Raw genomic sequence first — 15,979 nt, 5'->3', positions numbered from 1 at the left:
TGTTGCACGCTCTGTCATTGTGCGCAACGACTCAACGCCAAACATGGGAAGGAGAGAAGAATCAATCGAGAGGTGGGCCCGGAATGCATCCAACAGCAGGGCGCATGACTCCCATATCAGTCGTCCTCCTTCACGACAGAGAGAGTCCAAGGCCCTTCTTCCACTTGATCAAAGTCAACCTAATGCATCATACTCTCTAGGCTCCACCAGCCGTGGTAGAGACAATGCCAACACTCCCCTTCCGGATGATGCGATGTTCTTGGGCGCTGGTGGCGTATGCAATGACCCAAGCAGCCTCATTTCGTCAAACTTACCTTTAGGCCTTAACCAATCAATCTGTCATTCTCCCGTCGCGTTACGACACCCACAACCTGAGCGTATCTACATTACTCCCCCGACTTCAGCCGTTCCCGATCCGTCCTTGCACGACTCTGGGCACAGCTGGCATCCCTCTATTCGCTCTGCTACTCAAAGTCCCAGTCCCTTGCAGCAAGTCGCATACGAATCGGAATCCAGCGTGACGAGCGAGGACGACTACGACGACCTCGACGACGACTCCAGTTTCTTTCGCGATACTCATAGAGATCGCCAAGCGGAGTCGGAGGCTTTACAGGCTAGCACCAGCCTCATGTATGAAGAGATAGATGAGGATGAGAGTGATGAAGAGACGGTTCCTATTGAAGTAAAGCGGCGGCGTCCATCTGTTTCCGTCACGGCTACCTCCCCCGTCCCTCTTTCTGACTCCTCAGATGACGCCCACTGAGATTGAGGCAGGAAATTTTTTGTACAGCACTTTCAACACATTATGATATCTCTCGGACTGTCACCTAGACGACTTCTCATCCTCCCTCTGCACCATAGCGGCGGACGGCCGCCTACAGTTTCCACTCATTCCTGACTTAAACTCACATCCATTTTTTTTCTAGACCTATGTATTTCCACTGCATCTGTGATTTTATACTCTTTTTTGCTTCCCTTTCAAGAGGCAGCATAGATTTAGGTAGCTTGCTATACGTTACTGGTGGCAAAGGAGACGTGAAATCTACATCGTGTCTTTGAACGTAATAACTTGAAGTTGTGCCCCACAACATCTAAAAATATCTGATTTGGAGTGAGTACGTATTAACATTTGGCGCTTGCAATAATCGGGTCCTACTTTTCCCATCATCTCTTCGAAGTGAAGCTCCGATAGGTATAGAGCAACCATGACTCGAACTTCCCGTGGCAACCCTTGACATACTGAGTATGTAACTTACAATGCATCAGATCAGCAGGAGCCTGAGCGAGATGACTCGATCAGTGCCTTGCTGGCAGTTTCACAACACACTGCAATCCGGTGCTCCCCATCGCATATTCGTTTGAGTTTCATCAAAGGTTCACTGCTGTCTTTATTATAAAAAGGTGGGCATATGTGTGCCGTCATGTTCACCCTCATTGTGACGCGAGCTTTATCTCCGCAGGACGATTGAACGTTAATCAAATGGCCACACACTCCGATGGAATCCTTGTCTCAGCTTCTGGTGTCAGCACTCCTGTTGAAACTAACGGGCATGCCACCGTCGAGAAGGTCGTCAAATCCCTTCCAACAGACTTCTACACAGAGTTTTTGTCCGATGCTGCCAAAGCACGGAAGCCCAGTCCCAGTACGTTTCTGATCTTATGGGTCATTGACAGTAATGTTTTAACGGTACCACTTCAGTTCGTGCGCTGTTCCCATTGGAAAACAAGCCAGGTGTGATATCGCTTCTAGCAGGAAAACCCAACGATGCCATGTTCCCCTTTACTTCATTATCTTTCAATATTACCTCCCCTACGGACCCATCGCAGGAACAGTCAATCTCGCTATCTGGAAAGGATCTTTCAGCTGGCCTGCAATACGGTCCCACTGGCGGTCTTCCTCGTCTCCTGAAGTGGTTCATAGGATTGCAATCGCTCTCTCATGGCCGGAAATCGGGCGAGGGATGGAGTTTAACCATGGGCAGTGGTTCGCAGGACTTGATTTATAAGGTTAAGAGCTTTCTAAAAATGAATGATGGTTCTCATGTTTCCGCAGGCGGTCAACGCTTTAGTGAACCCCGGAGATACTGTTCTCGTGGAGTCTCCAGTGTATGCGTGAGTTAAAAATAGTCTGAAGTGAAGTCGGCACTTTGCTAACTGCCGTCTATTCAGTGGTGTCATCCCAATGTTTCAAACTCTACACTGCGAGCAGATCGGTTGGTCGTATTCTGGTGTTAATCTTCCCGTGCTCAATATATTTCAGAGGTAGAAACGGACGCGAATGGGGTGTGTTCTCATTTGTTACGCGATATTTTGGAGAATTGGCCTGTTGGAAAGCCGAAGCCGAAGGTCTTATACACGGTGCCCGTAAGTTCTATCTATTCAATCTGTGGGCCAAAATAACCATATTGCAGTACGGCTGTAACCCTACCGGTATGACCGCGACTCTTGAGCGTCGCAAAGAAGTGTTGCAACTTGCACGCGAACACAATTTCTTGATTCTCGAAGGTGGGCCACATTTCCTTTTTTTTTTTTTTTGCGGAGTAGATTGAATCATCCCTTTATCCATAGACGATCCCTACTTCTACCTGTATTTTGGGAAAGCAGCTCGGCCGCTGTCGTACTTCCAGCTGGAACTTGACGAGCCTGAAGTCGGCCGGGTTATCCGGTTCGACAGCTTCTCCAAGATTCTCTCCGCAGGCATGCGCCTGGGCTTTGCGTCGGGCCCGAAGCCTATCATCGACGCAATGGACTTGCATGTACGTACAAGAAGATGTATCTGCCTGTGCTGTGTATCTTACATTCAATCAGACTGCGATGGCCAACCTGCAAGCCTCATCACTCATTCAAGCCATCACCCTTGCACTGGTTGAGGAATGGGGCTATAACAATTTCTTCGCTCATACGCGGGCCGTTGCCGACTTTTACCGCGAGAAACGCGATGTGTTTGAGTCTGCTCTGAATGCGCACCTCGGTGGACTTGCGGAATGGTGCACCCCTGAAGCGGGCATGTTCTTCTGGTCTGTGCCTCTGTTCGATATTGATCGAGATGATATGTTAACAATGGCATTACAACAGGTTCAAGCTACTTCTCTCACCAAATCAAACACTCGGCGTAGATGAGGGTGACTCAGAAGACCTCATACGAACCAAGGCATATGAGGGCGGTGTGCTCGCACTCCCTGGCACGGTCTTTCTTCCCAACGGACGTAAGACGGCATTTGTGAGGGCCTCGTTCTCTTTGTGTACGGAGGAACAAGTGAATGAAGCTTTGAAGCGCCTCAGAGCTGTGTTGTTGAAGGAGAGAGGAGAAGCGTAGAAGGGTTGGATCGACTGCAAAATACCAAACACGTAGATGCTCTCATTAATATTCTGTCAAAGCAATCTAGTTACCCTTGGACACATTTGAGATGGGTGCTTCAAGCGTCGGGAGCCACTCATCCACTCTAATAACTTGAAGAAGCCCTTTGTCTTTTGTCACGTGGTGTTGTTCATTTTATTGACAACCGTGTTTGGCAAGCGTTGTGGACGATCAAAGTCATGTTTGGTTACTGTGGCAGCCAAAGCATGCTTGAGCAATTTCATTGAAGTAGTGGAAAGTAAGTGCATCGTACAAACCAATATTTCCCTTTTTTCATCATCAGCTCATCATGGTACGTGTTTTCTGTGCGAAGAAGTTCAATTCTGACCTCCAAACTTGCTTCCAGTCGAACTTCGGGCGCAACAGACAATCAGTATCAGACATCGAACAAGAACTCTACGACATATTTAACAGACACCCAGATTCGCGTGAAATTCAATCAGGAGAACCAGCGATACCCGCAGACGCACTCCCAGATGTGCTCAGTGCGTTCTCGGACTCGTATAATGGCGTCGACCTGCTCGACGATCGCGAGATGGGCGCGCTCAAGGAAATCCTCGCGCGTAGTCCCGGAATTGAAGTTACACCTCAGATCTTGCTCCAGGTCGTTGCAGAGAGGACGAGGCACAGTCCACGAGACAGCCCAAATAGTTCACCATTGGAAGAGGATGTAACGCTGCCCGACGATCGAGGGCGCAATCCTTTTTCTCGCACCAACCACTCGCGATCATCTAGCAGAAGCTCGGTAGGAACTTCACGCGTCTCCAGCCGACCACCGTCTGTGCCACCCAAGACGCCCAACACGGCGATTAGCTCTGCCTTTGATACGTCGCGACGACAGCGAACAACCCCGTTGGACGCGCAGCCCCCTTCAAGCTGGTCAAAGCGCCCTGCGCCTGCCAGCAGACGCAAAAGTATTGATGGCGGATCTCAGCACGCTCTTAGTGACTCAGAAGTGCGCAGCTCCTTCTACGTATATTCACCTGTTGAACTTAACTCCAATTAGTCGTCTTTCTCCTCCAGTCCCAGTGTGTTCGGTCGAACACGCACGCCGTCAAATCCAACGAGTCCCTCGAGCATTTCCATAGGACTCTTCTCACCTAACTCGGTCGGTTCGCCACCTTTTGTGCGGCCGCACTCCCGCACCCAGTCGCAGCCCTTCACTAGCATTGGAATCCACTACTCGTCTCCAGACCGGGATCACCTCTCTTCGGGAGAACATTCACCTGATATGGACTCGTCTTTTGATTACCCACAGAAAGGCCACAGCTTTACGCACCAACTCTCCTCGTTGCCTATGCCACGCTCAGCATCTGACTCGGACTCTGATGGCGAGAATGAGTCGTCTTTAAGCTTAGTTATGGAACGGTCAGCAACGTCGTCGACTGTGTCCCTTGAACCCACAGAGCGGCTGGAAGCATTGCAGAAGGCCAACGCAGAGCTTGGGCGGAAGCTGATCGAGGCTGAGAGGACACTTGAGAACAGGCTGAATGAGCACGACATGGACTTAGATGAGATGCAGGGGCGCTTGGAAGAGCTCAAGAGTGAACTTACCTCTACCAAGCGGGAGGAGAAGGAGCTCCGAACGAAGGAGGTATGTAATGCGTGAAGTGCGTGGACAATGTCTGATAGATATCATTTAGCGAACCAACTCAACCCAAATTACGGCGTTGGAGTCCGAAATCGCAAAGTTGGAGAAAAGTTTGGAGAATGCACGTTCGTCTTACCAAAGCTTACAGAAACAATACCAAGAGCAATGCGGTAGGTTCGCTCCAAGATCTCGATTAAAATGTGGCTCACATCATTGTAGCGGAATCTGAACGCTATCGTAACCAGCTCCGCCGTCGAGACCAAGAAATCAAAGATTACCGAGATGCTGCCGCGCTACAGTCACACGAAGCTGTGAAGTGGGCTAAAGAAGCGTCATCCTATGAAGATCGCCTCACACATCTTGAAGAGGAGCTAGCCATTGCGCAACAAGCCCACGCTCAGCTCGATGAGCAGAAGCAGGAAAACCTCATGCTCAAGGAGACCATCGACCGCATGCGGTTTGATATGGACGAAATGCGCAATGCTGCGACAAACGCTGCTGCGGGAAGCGGGCACTCTAGTGTGGCAAATACTATGAGCAAGAGTCTGGGCGCTGAGCTCATGGGAAAAATGGGCGAAAGCTGGGGTGGCGAGGATGATGAACTTGAGGATGAGGGAGATGGTGGCGAATTAGAGCTGGATATGAATGAGGATACGGAGGATGAGGAGGATGTTATTCAAACCATAATAACTCGGAAGAAGAGGGTAAGTAATCTTCACATTTGCGCCTCGCATCTGACACCCCAAACAGAAAGTTGGCCGCGTTAACAAAGCCGAGATCGTCACTTTCTCAGACACCAAGACATACGTCGATACATTCACGCAACACGACGCTGCAGAACATACATCAGCGTGTGCAATGCAGACTGATCCAGAACCAGAGATTCTTACTTCTTCGTCCTTCATTCAAACGGAAGAAGTTCCCCGTGGCATCATTGCAGTTCAAACCGATCCAGAATTGCCACGAATCACTTCAAGTATCGAAATCCAAACAAATGAATCAGAGTTAGACGTCTCTCGACCCGTCTCACCGCAGGTTACCCCAGAAGATGACGAGGCACTCGCGTCTTCATCATCGACTGTCCTCCCTCCCACGCCCAAGGGGCACCTGGAGTCTCCTCACCTGAACGACGCACCTCCTTCCTACAACTTTGTGACCGAGCTCGAGCAAGTCAATAATGCATTGATGGATCGACACAAAGGCATCACCATACCAATACGTGGCGTTCCCGGAGGAATCTCAGCAGACACCGTCGAGGAGTGGAAAGCGCTGAAGGAAGAACTCGGCGTGGAATGCGAGATGATAGATGAGCTGATTGCCTGCTCGACGACTAAGCGTCAGCCGCATCGCCAGAACCGTTTCTACAAAATCTACAATACCTATGTCATCGGCAAGGGCGGAAACGAAGGGGGCGACGCTTGGCTTGCTGGGGCTGCACGGCAGGCACTCATCAGTGCTGGGGCTATGGCGCTTGTATTCCTCTGCATGACCTCGCGTCTGCCAGCCATCGGGGCGCAATACTCCCCTGTTGGCGGCCCAACAGTATACGACCCGCGCTGCCTGGTCCAGTTTCAACAGCATGCAAGGACCCGGCGAAGGCTTCGGTTATGATGGCACTTCTGCTCTTTGGAATATTATGGGGCGTGTTGGTTTTGGTGCTGCTAGGATTGCAGGTGGCTGGCCAACATGATTTCATGATGTGCGGGCCTATATTTCATGTTCATAATTCTTATCGCGTTATCTAATTCTTGTCACGTTCAACTGCATTCTCTTACTCCTTTCCCACTCATTCCTCTTTCATAAGTACTCTCAAGATGGGCCTCGTACATGTCACTCCTTCGTTTCGGCATATTATCATTGTATTGTATTACGCAATATAACAACCTTGGGGGAACGTGCTTGACCAAGCTGTCTCTAAATTCGTACCATCCAATTAATAGCAGGCCAATTGAAGTAGATCGAGCGATGATCATCACGGATTGTGCATTCTGCTTCCGTCGCGCATCATACTTCACGAACCACTCGAAGGAAGCATGTTTAAATTTTTAGGACACGACTGCTACGCAATCGATGGACCTTGCTCCGAAGAACACGTTAGCGAAGTGCATCAATATTAACATTGATCTCATTAATCTTTGTGGTTTCTAACCACATTAATATTCAGCTTGCGCTCTCGCTTCTCTTACTCTCCCGATTCTCGCATCTCAGTCCCTGCCGCTGAGAAACTATTTTAGACGCGTCGTGAATGCTCTCGATTACTTCCCACACCCTAGCACAGGTTGCATCACTTGTGCAGTGCGCTTGCACCCTTGGCTCCTTATCTCATACCCACCTCTCAAAATATGAGGCACTTCAATGTCGTCGTCCTAGGAGGTATGTTATTTGTTCATTATGTTATTTGTTCATTTGTGACCACCGTATTGTTTCATATATCATAGCTGGAGGAGTAGGGAAATCTGCGTTGACGGTGCGATTTGTTCAAGATGTTTTCGTGGAGAACTATGACCCCACAATCGAAGGTGCGTCCTGAGTGATAGTCTATTTCAATGTGACGTGAGGGGCTTACTGCATCGTTTTTGCAGAAGCTTATCGGCGTATCCTCGATATTGATGGCGTAAAGACTTCGGTGAGATTCGGATCGCGTGTGTTCCTACTACCCCCAACACCTTTTTGCTAATGTTGTTTCTAACCATCTGTTTCCTTCCAGCTAGAAGTATTGGATACTGCTGGTGCTGAGCAATTTACTGCTATGAAAGAGTTTTACATCAAAGTAAATATTGATGATCTTGGGATGTATGGTATCGAACTCACACCAGTTCCCTATAGTCCGGCCAGGGATTCGTGTTAGTCTTCAGGTAAGATCACAATAAATGGGTTTATTTAGTTTTGACCTACTGATGTCACTGCAGCCTCACACAAGAAGCAAGTCTTAAGGAGCTGAACAATCTTCGACAGCAGATACACCGAGTGAAGGGAATGGATAGCGTAAGTGCCATTGATTATTACCGAATACAGCGACTACCATTATACGCAGGATGTTCCTATCGTTGTTGTTGGGACAAAGCTCGACCTCGTCACGGAACGAGAAGTAGCAAGAAGCACGATACAATGCCTGGTTGCGCTTTGGAAGATACCATTCTACGAAACATCAGCCAAGCGTGATTGGCACATTAACGATGTCTTCCAAGAACTTGTCAAGCAGATGCTTATGCGCTACCCAGACGAACCACCCATAAAGAAGGCTTCACGCCGGTTACGCCGCCACAAACCCTGCATCGTGATGTAATGGATGCAGAATATCTGTGACGCTACTCACAATGTCTTGATTTATTACGCCTATCGAAGTCGCATCAGGTCCGAACTTCGGCTATGATCACCCTCATGCACGTTATTTTATATATATACCCCACACAGACCAAACTGGTTGCATTATGTATTGCCCTAATATTTGGGATCATGTGTACTTAGTTATGTTAGAATTCGAGTATCTGAGAAGTATATCACGTAAGCATGTTGTGGTTTATTTACTCCAAATCGAACGCATTTTTTCCGGTGGGCTCTTTGTTCCTTGCTCTTTAACCACCACGCTTTCGGATCCCCGCAACATCCTTGTTTCTAATTCTCCAGTTCACGCTATAGACAACATTATGGTAAAACTTCCTGCTGGAGAAACCATGCATTTTACTAATGTCCTCGTCCAGAGTCACGGTAATTATGGTGGCGGTTATGGTGGAGGTGGCGGCTACGGCGGTGGAGGCGGATGGGGCGGTGGTGGTGGTTATGAAGACAAAATGGGAGGCTTAGGAGGTGGCCTTAAAATGATCGATTGGGCGTCGCAAAAGCTCGAGCGTTTTGAGAAGAATTTCTACGTCGAGGACAAGCGTGTTTCAGGCATGACTGAAAGAGAGGTGGAAGACTTCCGGAAAACCAAAGAAATCAAGGTACGTGAGAATTTGTGGAAAGCCAACAATCGCTGATGATTTCCTGAAGGTTCAAGGACGAACTGTTCCCAGACCTGTCACATCTTTTGACGAGGCAGGGTTTCCTGAATATATCTTGGCGTCGATTCGTGCACAAGGCTTTGCCGCGCCAACTCCCATTCAGTGTCAAGCATGGCCTATGGCACTGAGCGGCAGAGATGTGGTTGCGATTGCTCAAACAGGGAGTGGGAAAACCATTTCTTTCGCACTGCCTGCCATGCTTCACATCAATGCGTACGTGTGCATCTCACCTTCTGATGATTTATTCACTAGGAATTAGTCAACCTCTACTTGCGCCAGGCGATGGTCCGATCGCACTTGTCCTTGCGCCCACCCGTGAGCTTGCTGTACAAATTCAGCAGGAGTGCACGAAGTTTGGGTATGTTTGTCAACTCATCACGTTGACTTTTGCTGATGTATATAGGTCGAGCTCTCGTATCCGTAACACTGCCATTTACGGTGGCGCTCCCAAGGGTCCTCAAATTCGTGACCTGCAACGTGGTGTTGAGGTTGTGATCGCCACTCCCGGACGACTCATCGATATGCTGGAGACATCAAAGACCAATCTTCGTCGTGTCACATATTTAGTCATGGATGAGGCCGATCGCATGTTGGACATGGGTTTCGAGCCCCAGATACGCAAGATTGTATCTCAGATTCGCCCTGATCGTCAGACACTGATGTTTAGTGCCACATGGCCGAAGGATGTGCAGAAACTCGCAAATGTGAGCATTCAATATTCTATGATTGCATGATTAAGCTCACTATTTGCAGGACTTCTTGAAAGACATGATTCAGGTTAACATCGGCTCTATGGAGCTCACCGCCAACCACAACATCCAGCAAATTGTCGAAGTCTGCAGCGACTTCGAGAAGCGTGCCAAGCTGATTAGACATCTTGATCAAATCAGCTCTGAGAACGCTAAGGTACTCATATTTGTCGGGACGAAACGCGTTGCGGACGACATCACCAAATACCTTCGTCAAGATGGCTGGCCAGCTCTTGCCATCCATGGTGACAAAGAACAGTAGGTTTTTATCTGCTACTCATTCGATCTCTACTAAGCGCTTCTACAGGCGGGAACGTGATTGGGTTCTCGGGGAATTCAAGGCGGGTCGCTCACCCATATTGATCGCCACGGACGTTGCGTCCCGTGGTTTAGGTACGTGTGCCATTTCTTGCAAGCGCCCCATCAGGGACTCCTACAAATGGGAGGGCTTTTCGAGCACTCAGGTTAAAGTAGCAATGACCCGACTTCATCTGGGTTGTATTTGCTCGTGACTCTGGTGTTCACTAACGCGTGTAACAAGACGGGATGAGTCATGTTTACACTGCTCTCCCTCCGTGCTTACAGCCAGGCTTGAGGGATGAATTTCTTCTCGAGCGAGACGTGCTATAGCAGAACCGCGTGATCACGAGAGGATTCCAAGTCGTCAAGGTTCCATCCGCCAAAGCATCCTGTGTCCTCCTGCCAGTGAGGGCCAAAGGGATTCAAAGTGCTATGGTTCTGGATATGGAACCCTCGTCACGGACTTCCTGGCTATATCTCCTCTCGATATGTCCGCTGCTTCGCGCTTGGTACCTGTCTTCCTGGACCGCGATGCCCTTTGTTCATGCTATACGTCCCCCGATCTTGTGACGTGCCATGAATGATGTTTGTATGAAGTTGTCCGATCTTTGTTCCTTGTCATGTTGGACGCGCTTGTGTCTCTTTGTTGTTGTCATGTTATTGATTTTGCAATGTGCTACATGTTGTCTGTTCATATGTTATTCTATTGTTCTGTACGTGACGCGGTTGCATTGCATTGCTGGCATCACAGATGTCAAGGATGTCGGATATGTGATTGTGAGTGTCGTAGTGGTCTATTGCTACTAATCAGCTACTGACTTCCTTCTAGAACTACGACTTCCCTAACAACTGCGAAGATTATATCCATCGTATTGGCCGTACGGGAGTAAGTTGCTCTCACTAAGCCCATTAATTCTTGGTTCTAACTCTACTTAGCGTGCCGGCATGAAAGGTACCTCATACACGTACTTCACCACCGATAACTCGAAGTCTGCTCGCGAGTTGATATCCATCTTACGTGAGGCGAAAGCCGATGTTCCACAACAACTAGAGGAAATGGCCATGTACAGCGGAGGAGGGGGAGGTCGCAGTAAGTCTCCAGCACGTCCATGTGTTTCATGTGTTGACCTTGGCCATTCAGGTCGTTATGGCGGCGGAGGTCGTGGCCGTGGAGGCGGTGGAGGCGGAAGATACGGTGGCGGCGGTGGGGGAGGTGGTGGTCACGGCGAATATGGTGGTGCCAGAGATCGGTGGTAGGCTTGACGACTTCTTGGTCCGGACGCATAGATATCTCCTTTTAATCATGATTCTCTTGTCATTTCTTCGTCAAACACATTGAAATCAAGTAGACGGGTATTCTCTTGGTCACTTGACCGGATATCATGGTCTCATTTAAGAACTCAAACTTGACGGGGCACCGCTTGTTGATCAGTTTTATGATGCTCGAACAAAGGGCTGGGAGGGAATGTAAATTGACTGATCACCGGTCAGCTTGAGTCATTAGGAATCATGGTGCACGCGAGTAGTGGCTTGACTTGTAGTTGTTACGTAATTTTATAATCAAGAATAGCTTGTTCGAGTCAATCTGATCACAGGTGGATGTTTATAGCAAGGCATCGATACCTAGTCACTCAGAAAGTCAGAGGTCTTTCTTTTCATTTACTACACCGATCACATTCTATTCGATATTTAGCAATGGCAACGACTCCGAACGATCCTGGCGTGGTCACCCCCGAGTCTGACGGTCCTTCGAAAAGTGCAGGTGAGCAGACCCTTGTTACTCTAGTAGTTCGACGTGATCTAATCGGCTGTCGAATATAGCGAAAAAGGAGGCCAAGAGGCTAGAGAAAGAGGCGAAGCTCGCTGCTAAACATCTCAAGCAAGCCACTAACACACCTGCTGGCGAAAAGAAGGCAAAGGCGGACAAAGAGAAGAAGGAGCAGGAACCTGCATTTGTAAACACCACTCCTAAGGGCGAGAAAAAAGGTGTGTTTTCTTCACATTCTTTTTTCTTTCTTTCTTTCTTGACGCTGTATAGATATGTCTCAACCGATGGCAAGTGGGTATAATCCTATCGCAGTCGAGTCTGCTTGGTACGATTGGTGGGAGGCCCAAGGCTTCTTCAAGCCTCAGACCACGGAGAATGGCGAGACTAAACCAGAGGGCGTCTTTGTGATTCCGATGCCTCCCCCGAACGTCACCGGAAGCCTCCATATCGGTCACGCACTGACTATTGCTATTCAGGATTGCTTAATACGCTGGTAAATATAAATCCGTATCTGATATGATCGTAGTGCTCACAGTGACGACAGGAATCGGATGCTCGGAAAGACTACCCTCTTTGTCCCAGGTTTTGATCATGCTGGAATCTCGACACAATCTGTTGTTGAAAAACGGTTATACAAAGCGGAAGGCAAGACCCGACACGATCTCGGTCGAGAGGTGTTTTTAGGCAAGGTGATGGAGTGGAAAAATGAGTACGTAGTTACTTTCTGAACGTAACATTCTCTCACATGGTATTAGCTACCAAGCACGCATCACCGATCAATTAAGGAGACTTGGAGGAAGTTGTGACTGGGACCGTGTCGCCTTCACCATGAGTCCTGTGGGTGTAATTTTAAGCATCTCTTACATATCTAATCGACTGTTATATCAGTCGCTATCAACAGCTGTTACTGAGACGTTCTGTCGGCTCCACGAGGATGGCATCATCTACCGCGCCAATCGACTTGTTAATTGGTGCGTTCAGTTGAATACTACCCTCTCGAACCTTGAGGTGAGTCGAAGAATTCATCGGTTGGCAACTGACATAAGTTGTGTTGCATAGGTGGACCAAAAACAACTTCTTGGCCGTACCTTACTTAATGTCCCAGGCTACGACGCAAAGGAAAAATTCGAATTTGGTGTCATCACCTCATTCGCATATCAAATTGAAGGCTCAGGTATGTTCTAATTGATCTTCATGCCATTGTTTTCTTATTCTTGTTTTCATCAATAGATGAGCGGATTGTCGTTGCTACGACCCGCCCGGAAACAATGCTTGGTGATACAGCTATTGCAGTACATCAAGATGATGATCGATACAAGGTAACATTTATGATTGATAAAAATCACAATCGGCATTGAGATACGCTTGTAGCACCTTCATGGCAAGTTTGCTATTCATCCCTTCTTGAACAGGCGTCTTCCTATTATCGTCGACGAACAAGTAGATAAGGAGTTTGGAACTGGTGCAGTGAAGATCACGCCAGCTCATGATCCGAACGATTATGAGGTTGGTGTCCGTCACGGGCTTGATTTCATCAACATTTTGAACGATGATGGAACGTTCAATGAAAATGCTGGAGAGCAATTCAAGGTGCGTCTGCGTGTGAAAGCTACACCTTGATCTGAGCGACATGTATCATTCAGGGGATGAAACGCTTCCACGCTCGGCGTGAGGTTATAAAGAAGCTCACAGACTTGGGCCTATTCGTCGAGACCAAGGATAATTCCATGCAGATTCCCATTTGCAGGTACGCGCCCGTGCCGATTCCAAGTCGATGGGCGACTGAAGTTGACGTGTTCTTGCAGTAAATCAGGCGACATTATTGAGCCTGTCTTGAAGCCTCAGTGGTGGGTGAATTGCCAACCTCTTGCTGCAGAAGCAATCAAGGTCAGTCTTACTATATCTATATCTCATTCGACTTTCTTCCAACGATCATTTTAGCGTACGAGGGCAGGCGAACTTTCGATTGGCCCCAAGCAGAGTGAAGCAGACTGGTATCGCTGGCTTGAAAACATACAGGACTGGTGTATCTCACGGCAATTATGGTGGGGTCACCGATGCCCAGCCTATTTCGTTCGAATTGAGGGAGAAGATTTCGACGTTTGTATTTTGACGATCAGTCCAACATTTGCGCACTTACTCTTGAATGCAGAGAAACGATGGAAAGAACTGGGTTGTGGGTCGGACTGTGGAAGAAGCAACCGAACGAGCGAAAATCCTTGCAAATGGGAAGAATTTTACACTCGAGCAAGATGAAGATGTCCTCGATACTTGGTTCTCCTCTGGACTGTGGCCCTTCTCAATCCTGGGATGGCCAGAAAAGGCATGGTGTTTCATACATAGCAAACTAACTGGCTTTAATCGACCACCAACAGACTGTCGACTTCTCTCAGTATTACCCTGCCAGCATCCTTGAAACAGGCTGGGACATCCTTTTCTTCTGGGTGGCGCGTATGGTTCTCATGGGCATCTATCTTACCGGTCAGATGCCATTTTCTGAAGTACTCTGCCACGCGATGATTCGCGATGCTCATGGACGTAAAATGAGCAAGTCGCTCGGTAACGTCATTGACCCGATCGACGTCATCCACGGACTGCCACTTGAGCAACTCCACCAGAAATTGTATGAAGGTAATCTTGATGAGAAGGAGATTCTCAAGGCGATCGCTGGTCAGAAGAAGGATTTCCCGAAGGGCATTCCGGAATGTGGTACGGATGGGTTGAGGTTCGCTCTCTGCGCATACTCAGGCGGCGGTAAGGTAATCATCACGACGCGAACCATACATAACTGAGTTTGCGTTTAGGCAGGGATATCAACTTGGAAATCCTGCGAGTAGAGGGATACCGCAAGTTCTGCAACAAGATCTTCAATGCCACGAAGTTTGCAATGCTCAAACTTGACGACAGTTTTTCGCCAGAGACAACTGCGAAGGTATGCTACTTGCATGATGAGTTCTTGGGTTTACATTGCTTCTCAAGCCAACCGGAAATGAAAGTCTTGTGGAACGCTGGATCCTACACAAGCTCAACGTAGCCGCGACACAGATCAACACGCAGCTCCAAGAACGCAATTTCATGGCTGCGACTACGTCAGCCCATAATTTCTGGTTATACGAACTCTGCGACGTCTATATTGTGGGGTCGCTTTGAATTTGAATGTGTATCGATCTCACACTTTTGTTCACAGGAGGCAATGAAACCTTTGACCGACGCATCAGTCCCCCTCCAGACTCGTACGTCAGCGCAGCAAACATTGTATACTTGCCTGGATCAAGGTCTGCGCCTACTTCATCCATTTATGCCCTTTGTTACGGAGGAGCTATGGCAGCGACTGCCAAGGCGTCCGACAGACCCCACCCCCTCCATCATGATAGCGTCTTACCCCGTCAATGTGGGTTATTATCTGCCATTCAAAGTTACTTTTACTGAATTGAAACAGGATCCTGACTTCATAAGTTCCGGAGAGGAAAAAGATTTTGATTTAGTGATGTCTGCCGTGCGCGCAGCTAGGTCGCTTGCTGCATCTTACAACCTCCAGTCCAATATCCAATGTGAGTTGTTATACTTTAATTTCGGTTAGTACTGACATGTTGCCAGTATTCGTTCATTCCCAGACAGGCAAGGAGATCGATTTGTTCCGCTCGCAGATGCAAGCTATGATCACTTTGATCAAGGGATGCAGTGCTGTGAACGTCATCGAGGACGTGAAAGCCCTTCCCGCGGGGTGCGGTTCAGCCGTCATAAACTCCACCACAACAGTCCACGTGTTGGTCAAGGTATGTGTGTAATAGTCCCGTGTTGTGAATATGATCCTAACTCGTTTTACTATTAGGGACTTGTTGACCTTGACGCGGAGATAGCCAAGTGTGACAAGAAACTCGTGCTTGCGCGCCTCAATCTGGAAAAGATCATGAAGATTATTTCACAACCAGATTACGCTGAGACCATGCCGTCTGTCGTGCAAATAACAAATGACGAGAAGGTGGCGTTGCTCTCTTTTGACCGCCAAATCTAGAGCGTTGCTAACTTCTTATTCTTGACCACGACAGAAAAAAACATGCGAGATGGAATGTGCAACTCTCGAGCAATCCCGAGAGATGTTCGCAAAGCTGGCCAACTCTTAGAATACATGTTAGTGGGGCAGTAGCAATCTAGGCACAACAATAGCATAAAGAACTGTAATCCTATTATTGAGCACATTGACAGGACAAA

The 15,979-nt window shown here is 48.3% G+C and overlaps 5 protein-coding genes across 5 annotated transcripts; all 5 read left to right on the top strand.

Annotated features, from left to right (window-relative positions):
• Positions 1–1,153: 1,153 nt before the first annotated feature.
• Positions 1,154–3,403, top strand: DFJ58DRAFT_764330 (pyridoxal phosphate-dependent transferase). The gene is made up of 10 exons (XM_041388673.1): positions 1,154–1,401; positions 1,461–1,643; positions 1,700–2,007; positions 2,054–2,112; positions 2,170–2,213; positions 2,261–2,364; positions 2,412–2,505; positions 2,569–2,756; positions 2,809–3,017; positions 3,076–3,403. The coding sequence occupies exons 2-10, from the start codon at positions 1,481–1,483 to the stop codon at positions 3,314–3,316; spliced, it is 1,410 nt and encodes a 469-aa protein (XP_041249022.1). The 5' UTR covers positions 1,154–1,401; positions 1,461–1,480; the 3' UTR covers positions 3,317–3,403.
• Positions 3,404–3,530: 127 nt separating this feature from the next.
• On the top strand, positions 3,531–6,871 carry DFJ58DRAFT_764327 (uncharacterized protein). Its single transcript, XM_041388672.1, has 7 exons — positions 3,531–3,650; positions 3,705–4,313; positions 4,365–4,952; positions 5,002–5,119; positions 5,169–5,653; positions 5,700–6,422; positions 6,493–6,871. The coding sequence occupies exons 1-7, from the start codon at positions 3,648–3,650 to the stop codon at positions 6,637–6,639; spliced, it is 2,673 nt and encodes an 890-aa protein (XP_041249021.1). The 5' UTR covers positions 3,531–3,647; the 3' UTR covers positions 6,640–6,871.
• A 7-nt stretch (positions 6,872–6,878) lies between these two features.
• DFJ58DRAFT_904076 (P-loop containing nucleoside triphosphate hydrolase protein) lies at positions 6,879–8,522 on the top strand. The gene is made up of 7 exons (XM_041394894.1): positions 6,879–7,322; positions 7,388–7,468; positions 7,532–7,575; positions 7,657–7,719; positions 7,776–7,804; positions 7,859–7,934; positions 7,984–8,522. Exons 1-7 carry the CDS (start codon positions 7,292–7,294, stop codon positions 8,233–8,235), a joined length of 576 nt encoding a protein of 191 aa, XP_041249020.1. The 5' UTR covers positions 6,879–7,291; the 3' UTR covers positions 8,236–8,522.
• On the top strand, positions 8,523–11,404 carry DFJ58DRAFT_764315 (P-loop containing nucleoside triphosphate hydrolase protein). The gene is made up of 11 exons (XM_041388671.1): positions 8,523–8,599; positions 8,651–8,890; positions 8,940–9,163; positions 9,210–9,308; positions 9,354–9,654; positions 9,704–9,957; positions 10,007–10,092; positions 10,751–10,776; positions 10,829–10,885; positions 10,936–11,089; positions 11,141–11,404. Exons 1-11 carry the CDS (start codon positions 8,597–8,599, stop codon positions 11,254–11,256), a joined length of 1,560 nt encoding a protein of 519 aa, XP_041249019.1. The 5' UTR covers positions 8,523–8,596; the 3' UTR covers positions 11,257–11,404.
• Positions 11,405–11,694: 290 nt separating this feature from the next.
• Positions 11,695–15,782, top strand: DFJ58DRAFT_713937 (tRNA synthetases class I-domain-containing protein; the record flags this gene model as incomplete). Its single annotated transcript, XM_041383966.1, has 19 exons — positions 11,695–11,761; positions 11,821–11,985; positions 12,038–12,260; positions 12,312–12,476; positions 12,523–12,604; positions 12,656–12,775; positions 12,827–12,941; positions 12,998–13,086; positions 13,139–13,357; positions 13,411–13,514; positions 13,573–13,654; positions 13,709–13,867; positions 13,920–14,090; positions 14,143–14,521; positions 14,572–14,699; positions 14,747–14,902; positions 14,955–15,318; positions 15,365–15,543; positions 15,600–15,782. The coding sequence occupies 19 exons, from the start codon at positions 11,695–11,697 to the stop codon at positions 15,780–15,782; spliced, it is 3,150 nt and encodes a 1,049-aa protein (XP_041249018.1).
• Positions 15,783–15,979: the final 197 nt, after the last annotated feature.

This window comes from Suillus subalutaceus, assembly GCF_016647625.1.
Source record: "Suillus subalutaceus strain FC151 chromosome Unknown DFJ58scaffold_10, whole genome shotgun sequence".
NCBI lineage: Eukaryota > Fungi > Basidiomycota > Agaricomycetes > Boletales > Suillaceae > Suillus > Suillus subalutaceus.
Note: the sequence above shows the minus strand (reverse complement) of the source record. Positions and strands in the feature narration are given on the sequence as shown.

What these genes read in the sequence shown, in the direction of transcription:
- DFJ58DRAFT_764327 (XM_041388672.1), top strand. An exon ending in ACGCTCTTAGTGACTCAGAA is followed by an intron (nt 4,314 to 4,364) that starts GTGCGCAGCTCC and finishes AACTCCAATTAG; the next exon opens with TCGTCTTTCTCCTCCAGTCC. An exon ending in GTGCTGGGGCTATGGCGCTT is followed by an intron (nt 6,423 to 6,492) that starts GTATTCCTCTGC and finishes GCGGCCCAACAG; the next exon opens with TATACGACCCGCGCTGCCTG.
- DFJ58DRAFT_764330 (XM_041388673.1), top strand. Translation starts at nt 1,481, where the DNA reads ATGGCCACACACTCCGATGGAATCCTTGTCTCAGCTTCTGGTGTCAGC. An exon ending in AGGTCTTATACACGGTGCCC is followed by an intron (nt 2,365 to 2,411) that starts GTAAGTTCTATC and finishes ACCATATTGCAG; the next exon opens with TACGGCTGTAACCCTACCGG. An exon ending in TCGACGCAATGGACTTGCAT is followed by an intron (nt 2,757 to 2,808) that starts GTACGTACAAGA and finishes ACATTCAATCAG; the next exon opens with ACTGCGATGGCCAACCTGCA.
- DFJ58DRAFT_764315 (XM_041388671.1), top strand. An exon ending in CAGGAGTGCACGAAGTTTGG is followed by an intron (nt 9,309 to 9,353) that starts GTATGTTTGTCA and finishes TGATGTATATAG; the next exon opens with GTCGAGCTCTCGTATCCGTA. An exon ending in AGGATGTCGGATATGTGATT is followed by an intron (nt 10,777 to 10,828) that starts GTGAGTGTCGTA and finishes ACTTCCTTCTAG; the next exon opens with AACTACGACTTCCCTAACAA.
- DFJ58DRAFT_904076 (XM_041394894.1), top strand. Translation starts at nt 7,292, where the DNA reads ATGAGGCACTTCAATGTCGTCGTCCTAGGAG. An exon ending in GGATTCGTGTTAGTCTTCAG is followed by an intron (nt 7,805 to 7,858) that starts GTAAGATCACAA and finishes ATGTCACTGCAG; the next exon opens with CCTCACACAAGAAGCAAGTC. An exon ending in GAGTGAAGGGAATGGATAGC is followed by an intron (nt 7,935 to 7,983) that starts GTAAGTGCCATT and finishes CATTATACGCAG; the next exon opens with GATGTTCCTATCGTTGTTGT.